The sequence below is a fragment of the Nanorana parkeri genome, unplaced genomic scaffold (assembly GCF_000935625.1).
Source record: "Nanorana parkeri isolate BGI_ZX_2015 unplaced genomic scaffold, ASM93562v1 scaffold55, whole genome shotgun sequence".
In the NCBI taxonomy this organism is placed as follows: domain Eukaryota; kingdom Metazoa; phylum Chordata; class Amphibia; order Anura; family Dicroglossidae; genus Nanorana; species Nanorana parkeri.
The window spans coordinates 1789357-1799912 of record NW_017306323.1 but is presented as its reverse complement, the minus strand read 5'-3'; the positions used below and the strand labels follow the sequence as shown (position 1 = coordinate 1799912).

At 38.9% G+C, this 10556-nt stretch overlaps 1 protein-coding gene across 1 annotated transcript in view; it reads left to right on the top strand.

The window, feature by feature from the left end:
- Positions 1-10556, top strand: part of WDR72 (WD repeat domain 72) — a 150333-nt gene that overhangs the window by 82245 nt on the left and 57532 nt on the right. Inside the window, exons 14-17 of the mRNA XM_018575972.1 lie at positions 2496-3295; positions 5268-5359; positions 6871-6953; positions 8938-9118. Of these exons, the coding sequence (XP_018431474.1) occupies positions 2496-3295; positions 5268-5359; positions 6871-6953; positions 8938-9118 (1156 nt within the window). The remainder of the gene's footprint in view (positions 1-2495; positions 3296-5267; positions 5360-6870; positions 6954-8937; positions 9119-10556) is intronic.

The following is a 10556-nucleotide window of genomic DNA, read 5'->3' as shown; positions in this document are numbered from 1 at the left end:
GCGGCGATTTGTCGGCTGACACAAAGCACCGCAAAGCAAGCCGATGTACGGCTGATTTCAGCCGATGTACGGCTGAAATCAGCCGTACCACACTGTTCGGCTCTCTTCACTTCTGATCCGTCATTCACTCGGCTGCCCTCGGCAGCTTTGTGAATAGGCCCCCTTAGTCTTTCACATAAGGAGGGGCCTGATATCTTGGAACCTTATGGTAAAGGGGCTTCTAGATTCCGATAAGTCCCCCCCGCATCCACAGGGCTGGGAATGTGAGGATGAGACATACGGTGTCTTGTCAGGAGGTCCCCTAGCAAAGTACCCTCCCTGTGTTGAGTAGGGATGGTCCGCTGGTTCGATTCGAACATGAGTTCCCCCTTAATCAATAGGGTACCCAGATGCAAATAAGCCCCCTTGCCTGCAGACCCCCACAACCACCGGGTCAGGGCTGTGGGGATGAGGCCCTTGTCCCCATCGGCACTGGGACACCCTCCCAGTGCCGAGGGCATGTAGCCTGGTGTGGGAGGGAGGGGGGCACTCACTCGTCCCCCCCCCTTTCCGGCCCTGCCAGGCCTATGTTCGGATCAAGTGTATGGAATTTTAGGGGGGACCCCAAGTTAAAAAACTTTAAGAGTAAAAAAAAATGTAATTTAGTTTTTTTTAGAAATGTCAGTTTTGCTGCAGCAGGTTCTATACATCCCACAGATCCGCCACTTCACAGGCAGGTTAAGGGGACCCCGCAGTAGTCACTTCCAACTATTGGCTGCTTCATTCCATAGTTATGTAATAAAATAAAAACTTTCCAAATCTCCTCCACACCTACACTATGTAATACTGCCAGCTATGATTTGCCCTTCTCTCCCAGGCACTCTGCTAATAGTTGATAGTAGATCAAGTATAGATGTCATGAGAGAGCTCAGTAAAATGTTTTTACTTTTAAAGGAAGAAATAAAGAGGATATTTCTCTTTCTGAGTGACTGCTCTCTGTGCATTCAATAATAATCTTGAAAGAAATTTCTTTTAGAAGCTTTATATTTCAAGTCTATGAAGAAACACTTCACTTTAGGTTGACTGTGGCGTGTGATAGCTTCAGGGAGAACTGGTCACATCCAGGAAAGCTGTCAACTCTGCTGGCAATGGCAAGTCACTTGTGTTTTTGCAGGTATCTGTAGGTTACCACTACTGTGATTTGAGATAGCCAAATAAAACTCCCATGGTTAAAACTGCTAGTGTTGAAAATATGAAATGCGGCCAGCATGTTAAAGGAAATGTATTATAGTCAGTACCCAATTGTTGCAGAAGGATGGCATTGTACAGTATATTAAGTTTGATTCATGCTGTTACAGTTTGGAAGATTTTCCTTCAATGTTACGTTGAGTTTTATTTGAGAGTTTCCAGGTCTCAGACTGTTTGGAAAAATAATTGTATGTCTGCAAATTCAGCAGTGGCACATAAAAAGAGAATTTATTAAATTGCTGTTTAAGGTCTAGGCAGCTGGTAAATAGCACTGTCAGAGCTTGGTATTTTCAGGCTGCACAATTCACCTAGGTGCAGTTGCATGATAAAGACTTAACTGCACCACATTCATTTTAAAAAATACATTCACATTGCTTAAAAGCCTTAACCATGAAAGGTGAAAAAAAAACATTAATTCAGATATGCATTATTAAAATTTGTTTACATTCAACAATTTTAGGTACCTGAATGAATTTATTATTACAGGTATTTAAATCTATCAGTGTATGGCCTGCTTTACTCGACTGCTGTTAGCAGAGGGATTAACTGCAGCTGCTCTCTTACTGTCTAGTCACAGGCTGAAGGATGTGACATGACCTAACTTTATTGTCTAATGGCAGCAGAGAACAGCCTGTCTGGCAGGACTGTGTAAAACCCAGGACTGGATGGACATAAATACACATCCTTTGGCAAACAAATGTACAATGTGTTGGAAAATATATTCATTTCATATTTCCAATACCACTTGATAAAAAGCAGGTCTATAACTGTGGAAAGGCCGCACAGGCTTGGGACAGCTGTTTTATCCTTTATAGCCCATGTAAATGTTGAGTGTTCATTACAAAACAGATTTTCATCATATGTAGAACTTCATCTTTGTGAATTGTGAATTCAAGAGTAGCAAATACAATTTAATTGCATTTATAGAATAATCAGTTTTTTTGTGTGAAAGTACCTAAGAGCAAGTGTTATGATCTTTCTTGCTTCTAACATCCTTTTACAGTAAAGGACTGATTTAAACATCTTCCCTTGCCCCACCACGTATAGCTGGGAGAATAAAGCTCTGCACTATAAGCTGGGCTGAAGATTTATAAATCAGCCCCTCTGCTTAAATTTTATCGTGAACGTAGGAAAGACCTCTGATAAAAGTTTAGTAAATACTAAAACTTGTCATTATTTGATATGGTTTTTCAAAAATGTTGTTTTGTATAAGGTCAAAATAACATCATATTTCACAAAATAACCATTAATTATTATTTTGATTCTAGATTGTGGACTCCAGCTACTCTCCCAACCCATTCACTGTTCTGCCAGTGAGGTCTAAATATAACGTCAGTCTCCACCTGCTCTTATTTGACTTGGAACATGTTTTCGAGCTTTTACAGTCTTCTCAAACCAGTGACCTGAAGTCAGCAAACTCTTTCCACAGCTATGATGCGCTGAAAACAGCAAAAAGTTCCTCAGAAAAAAGACCGCTGACTCTTAAAAGAAATAAAACAGCTGGGTCATTGTATCAGATGGATGGGCCAGCTTCAGAAATTATTGTCCAGGAAATCTTCACCCGACCTTTAGAAGAAATTGGTGGCATAAAAAGACATAAGAAATTTAAAAGCACTAAAAAGAACAAGGCCCAGATGTCCGGAAAAATAGATGTAAATATGGTTACCGATGCTGCAAAACTTCTACTTTCCTGCCTTTTGCCTTGGGGTATAGATAAGGAACTGGACAACTTTTGTGTTAAACACTTGGAAATCCTAAAGCTGCAAGGATCAATCACATTTGGACTCCTATCAGATGTGGATCATTTATGTTTAATGTTACCTGGTTGGAATCAAATAAACTATGATACTACTGGAGATTTTTCACATAATCTACTGTCAAAGAAGGTGATTGAACTTTCAGCAAAATACTCCCTAGTGGCACAAAAACAAAAAAAAAAGAAAACTCAACATGAGAACCACATTTCAACCATGATAGGCTTGGACACCCTATTACATTTTCTGAAGAAGCTTTTATGTGTCAGTAAAACTCTACAGACGGATGGCTCAAAATGTAATCAGTCTGGCAGGTAAAATATTTTAATAGCATGATGTCATTGTATTTATTTGTAATACTAAATTTGCACTTTGCAACATTTAGTGAGCACATTAAGTTTTGGTACTCCTTTACTGGAAACTCTAATGTTCTTATAACTACCAGAGCACTTCAACATTCCAAGAAAAGGTGAAAAGTCATAAGAAGCCAATTTCGTTGATTTGCTTAATAGATAAAGAATGTTCACTTATCAGAATAAAGCTGTCTTATCTTTGAATACCCAATCATGAGCAAGGGAACTAATAAAAACAGGATTTCACTTTGCACATGGTCAAGTAAATAAACTATACACCGCTTTAGTTAGCTAGGTGATGATTACCCTTAAAGTGACACTAAACTCAGGAGTTAAATCTTAAAAATCATTCAAGTACCTTAAGTAGTAACAAAAGTGTATCTTATTTGTAGATCAGTGAGCTCTAGATCCTTAAATCGTCTTTAAATTCATGAATGCTGTGTGTGTTGTAAAGCAGCCGTCACTCCAAGCTCACTCCCATGATGGACTACAATCTCATGTTTAGTTTACTAAATGGAATTTAATTTATAGTCTTTCACGGGGAGAGAGATTGGAGCCGCGGCTACTTTACAACACACACAGGGACCATGGGGAACAAAAGTAGCCACCCTCCAGAAGGAAGAACAGTGTCAGCACTAATTTAACTCCTGAGTTTAGCATCACTTTAAGTGAGCCCCTTTAGTAAATCATCTCCAATGGGACTTTGCCATGATAAGATACATGAAGGGCTACATGCATCAAGCTGCAGTATAATACTAAAGTGGCCAAAGAATCATTATCATATTTGATAATTACACCTGATTCATCAAAGAAAGGTTTGCCTGAAGCTTAACTTTACCACTTAAATCTCACCAAAATCCTAATACTTAATCTAACCCTTTAAATGTAGCCTCTAACATTTTTAAAACATATTTTATTAAGGTGTTTTTTTTTCAAGACAAGGAATAACAAAACAAAGATCAGTGGTAAATCATGTCACATCATACAGGACATTGAACAAAAAGGGGTCTATTCACTAAGCTGCCAAGGGCAGCCGAGTGAAAGAGCGATCTGAAGTGATCCGAACACTGTTCGGCTATTCACTTCAGGCTGGTACGGCTGAGATCAGCCGTACATTGGCTTGCTTCGCGTGGCTTCGGGTGGGCCGAACATGCTCAGCATGTTCTGGCTCCGCCCAGCGGTCAGAAGCAGGCTGTCGGCCGGCCAATGGCCGGCCGCTCGACCAGCTTCGGCTTTCTGCACGGCTCAGCCGAGCCGATGCATATGCGTTCGGCTCGACTGAGCCGCTCGGCCATGATCGGGAGCTGTACGGGCTATTGTGAGTAGCCCGTACAGCACCCCTTCGGTTCTACTGAACCGAAGGGGTCCTGGGGCCGCAGCTAGCCAAAGGATCGGCTGAAGCTACGGCCAGATCCTTCGGCAGCTTCGTGAATAGACCCCTAAGTTTCTAAAATATTTTATAATGAGACATGAGAGAACCTATAGTTGTGTAATCATCAGTGTTAAAAAACTATGACGACCATAATAAGACACCAACCAGGGAAACAGAAAAGAGGGACAGGAAAGAAAACAAAAGAAAAACAATGTCTGCACTATTGAAGGTTTTGCCAATAAAGGCTTTCCATCTCAGGCTTCAACATTTTAATCTGCACCCCTACATTTATTATATAATGTAACAACCTGCTCCCTAAAAAAGCATACTTAGCTTGTATGTATTATAATCACTGTGCAGAAATCTAATGATTAAAAAATGTAAAGGATGTTTGCTATACATTTCTAGTTACATCAGCATTCAGGGAGTAAAATGTCATATCAGGAAAGCTCAGGCAATATTGTTTGTAGTTGATTAGAGGGAGCTTAGTCATGCAACTGGAACTAAAGACCTGGGGTTTCTAATCTTCTCATGTGCTAATATCGGAATATGGTTTTTCAGCATGGAAAAGATGGAGTCTTTACGTGGCAAATGGAAAAGTTCTGAACATTTCACTTCATCATTTCCTGCATTTACAGCAGATATACTGAATGGTAAGTGTTTCAGTTGACCAAAACATAAAATAAATCAAGCTCCACCTTTTTTGATCTCCCTAAATAATTAATATACTGTATTTGATCTATTTCTAGTGTCTTAAAGAGGAACTTCCAAAGCCCCCAAAAAACAGTATGCTCTAAGGTATTATTACCTTTGATGCTCTTTGTTGCAGGAAAAACATATTCACAAGCCCACTGAATCCTGCGTTATCCCTTTGTCCCCCACCGCTTTTTTGCACCACGCCATAATCTTCAACTTTTTTTATCAATAGATGCCGGCTGTCTCTTCTGGGTTCTTGTAGCTGGTCCCCTGATGATGCAGTGCCAGATGAATGAAGATTTATCTGGCACTGTGGGGAAGACTCCTGCACCCTCCTAGAATATCAATGTCACATATTCCAGGAGGCTGCAGAAGGAGGCTTAAACAGGAACATTGCCCATATCTTTATTATGATAACAAATACACCTTTAGAAATGTTTAGTAATGACAATCAACTAACACATACCTCTAGATAATTGCTGGATTTGTATTCTTTACATGCCCTATTTTTCTTTTCCTCCCCATACTTCTCATGGTGGCCATATTCACAAAGGGCAGTTAAATCCATCTCCCTTTACTTTCCGGAATTCTGGCACATGTGACTAGGACATTTGACCAAGATGTAGTAGATCCCATCGCACTGGATCGAGCCCACATAGAAGGTCAGGGGGTGCTGGAAGTGACTGCGGATGCCTCCGCATACCAAATGTAACAAGCCAAAAGTCCCTCGTACTCCATTGCAAATTAAAGTCAATCTCCTTTATTGACCATAGTGATGTCACATTACTAAAGTGACGTTTCGGAACCAAGCGGTCCACGCTTTTTGTTTGCCTGAAGAAGGGGTCGATTGGTTCCGAAACGTCGCTTCAGTAATGTGACATCACGATAGTCAATAAAGGAGTTTGAATTTAATTTGCAATGGAATGTGAGTGACTTTTGGCTTGTTATGTTAGGACATTTGACCATACACATCATCTTAAAGGAAAAATGGCTTTCCCTGAGATGATGCAAGATTTTTCAGTATAGAAATTAGATTTCCTAGCAATGCACTGCTGATATAACCTTAGCAGGATGCATCTCTCAGGCACAGGCTCCATCGCTAATGCCTAAGATGACCAGGAAGTGGAAAAACAGTAGTTGTAAGTAAAATAAAAATATGTATATTTACTAATGAATGTAAGATGATTTTACTTCCGCATTCAGAACTGTGAGTTTTAGTAAAAGGGGGTAAAGTGCCACTTTTCCTAGACAAAAATCAAAGTGTTTGTGTTGCCTAGGTGAGAGTGGAGGGTGGGACAAACATGAGAATAATAAAAAAAAGTTTAAAAAAAAACTTAATTTTCTAGAAAGTGGACTGCTTTTTTGGATTATGGAGGGGGTAGAGTTTGAATACTGCAAAATGTTATATTTGTGTGAAGGTCCACTCTAAGTTGTTTGCTTGTTGTTTGCTTTGTATTTCCACTAACAGATAAGAATGGGTCTAGTTCCACTGATTCAGAAAACATTGCATTAATTAAAATACTATCTACTTGGAAAGATCAAGCAATACAAGTAAGAACCTCCAATTATTAAATACAAGTGTGTGTTTTTTTATTTATTTTGGCAACTCAAATAACACTCTGGGCAAAATTGATAGGACAAAGAGCCCCTGTTGCTCACAACAGCCAACTACATTCTCTATTTTATGTTTCTGGTGTAGTGTGGGAGACTATATAAATAAGGATTCATTACAGTGAATTGCAGTATAGTGGGTTGGAGAGAGTAGAGTATACACAGTAACACATTGAATACACTGTGCTGTACAGAAGCATCAGTATTCCATTACTGTGAATTGCATTGTGGTGTGACTTTTTTCTGTCAGTGTGTACTACCCATTGCATTCAATGTGAATAGAATCAACAGTCCTTATTAGGATTACTTTTTCTTTTGCCTGTGTCAGCAACAAACTTTGCTGCTTTGTAGCAACACATCTGTAAAGCAAAACATCTTTAACCCCCCCTAATACCATTGCTGAAAATACAATTAGGCAATCCCCTACTGTCATCATGCCTAAAGTCATCTCAATAGCACTTCATTGGAAGAATTTGTGTTTTTCGTATATGTTACCCTCAAAGCTACATAGGTCTGGTATGACCAAATTACATTGCATGCGTTGAATACCATTATATATAACATTTTCCTCATTAGGTACATCTAGAACATTTTGCCCAGCTTATTTCTCTAGATGGGTGCATCTAGATGAGGATAAACAACCTTTTAAAATATCTCCTTGTATCACATACTGATCCACTGAGTAAGTCTGGTAATGTGATTGGGGGACACAATGAGTGTGAGGAGTTCGGGTGAGAGTAGAAGATAAACAGAAATAGACTTTGATAAAGATTTGTCTCTCAACAGTGCTGCATTCCACTGCTATAGTTGCCCCTGCACCACCAATTAGCATTGCTGAAACTATTTCTCATAAAGTGTGTGTTATTGTCAGTTTCCAAGACCAGCAGTTATACACTTGGCTAGCTAATAGCAAGGACTGAAGACAATGTATGTGCAGCCAATGCATGACCATTTCTGTGTCTTTTTTTTTTTAGCAAATACATTTTTATTATGAATTTGTCAATAAAGAGGTAACAAAATGGCAACAACCAAATTAAAAGTAAAATCGAAAACAATAAAGTCCCATGACAGTTGTAAGTAACCAAGGCAGGCAAAAGTATGCACTTAGAGAATACATGTAATATGTATCTAAAGGAAAGAACTAAATAATTCTAGTAGTCAAGCATTGCCTGTAGAGTGGATAACTGACATAAGCACTATGTGGGGCGGATTGGATCAAGCAAGAGAGTGTATGGGACTGTAAAAGTATGAAGATGTGTAAAGGGCATCTGAACGGTAGAGGAGACGATGTAAAAGAAAATAAAGCCTTCTGTCTAAAGTCCAGGTGCTAGAGAACATCCTGTAGATGGATTAGCGCTGGAGAACATCAAGTTTTCCTAGAGAGCCTTCAGGTATGGTTCAGAGGTACCATTGAGAGTGTTGGAAAATTGACATGGTATCTTTTAATTGGTCTAAGGTACATTCCGTCGTTAGGAAATGAGTCCAAGCATGGAAAAATTTACCAGTGCATTCCAAGTTATGTTTCGTATCTAATTCATGGATTAGCATGAGCTGGTGGAGTGTAGTGTTCCCATCTGTCAACGTAGGAGGTTGGGGGGAAGCCAGTTATGCAATATATTCTTCTTAATAGCTAGGAGGCAGTAATGTTCCCATTGGGTCAAATATTTCTCAGAGACATGCGGGGAAGTGGATGGAGAGTGAAACAAGCATAAAGCTAAGGAACAATCCCTAGGTATTCCCGATAGTAAGGACATATGATTAAGTGTACGTTGCCAAAGAGATTGCATACAAGAGCAGTGCCACATTTCTGTGTCTTCTGCACAATATGGCAGCTGTTGTCTTCTGCACAATAGGGCACTTGTACAAAATGTTTTTTAAAGTACTGCTAAGCAGTAACTAAGATTTCTTGTTATGATCATTATAGGTAACAGAAGCAATGCAAGCAGTTTTACTGGCTGAAATCAGAAGATGGATGGAAACATTGGGACAAACAGTTATAACAAGTCAACCAGTCTGTACAGTAGATTATGGGCAGTCGCAACTACCTTTACAATATGAGCCCTATCAAAATTCTGAGCAAGTGTTTAACAATTCTCCCATGCAAAGTAAGTTGAATATATGACATTCTACAAAAAATATTGTTATGTCATTTAAACACCAATGTCACCATAAGTATTTGTTTCACACTTTTAGACAATAATGTGTTATTACACCCAGGAGATATCAAGTCTAATGTGGTAGCATTACTCACATGCTTACTGCTGGCTTGTTGCTTTCACTACACCCTATAGAGATAGAACTAGAGCTAGAACTAGAGTTAGAGCCGCTTGCCAAGCATATTCAGCCTATACGCTGCCTTCTGGGGTCTCCGTGGAGCCCCAGCATAGCTACCCTATCATAGGGGCTCATGATTACATACATTTTTTCAATGTAGAAAAAAAACTCAGTGAATAAAGTTTATTGAACAAAAGTAAAAAAATGCTGATCCTCCAATGCAGAAAGCTGAGGGAAAAGGAACCAGCAGAAATGGAGAACAAAACACACATGTACTGCATAAGAGGCACACAAATATCATAGGACATTTAGCGCATTTGCATATAGTCAGGTGTTGATTGCATGATGTGTACAGTGCACACTCACCAACTGGAAGTCTGGGGAATGTGGCTGGAAGAGAGACACAGCAACAACATTTGAAATGGTAACAAAACATGTTGGGTGGTGCAAAATATAAAAAAAAAACCTTGAAAATACAGCTAATAAAATGGAGCTAGAGGGAATCATGAATTAATAACGGAGTACATAATGCTACTTTAGATAATTATAGTAAGCCACTAACCTTTTCTGTATTTGTTTTATTTTCTTGCCTTATTTTAGTGTGTCACTGATTTGTTATTGTAGACTTCTCTTTCCCCAAGATATTCCAGTGAGCTTTATTAGAGTATAACATGAGGCAGATCAATGTAGGCAACACAGCACCAAGCTTCCTTTGAAGTAGCTTCACATATAGTAGCTACACAAAAATACATTTTAACATCTACTATTGGACTATTCTGTTCCATTTGTATACAAATCTTATTGAAATATCTGATTGCAGTGAGGAATCATTAGAATCACATCAATTAGTTTCAATCTGACATGACTTTTTGAGTAGGATCAGTTAAACATTAACACTTACCAATCACATTAAAAAGAAATACATACCCAAGAAATAAATGGGCATTGCACGAAAATTTTAATGATTAAAAAAGTAATCAGTCTGTATTTAACTTCTGAAACTGCGTGCACTCAAAAGCACCTTGGATATCTTTTTTTTCTAACATTACCCATAATGAGCCCACAGCAAAATAGCAAAATACAATAAGTCCCCTTAGTCAATGGCTGCATGGGTGATTTTTAATCTCAGACATTGAAAATGTCTCTCATAGACAATGTCACTCTGTAGTGTTCCTGCATGAGCTTTGAGATTTTTTAATTATTAAAGTGTTTTGTATATATAAAGTGTGTGTGTGTGTGTGTGTGTGTGTGTGTGTGTGTGTGTATATA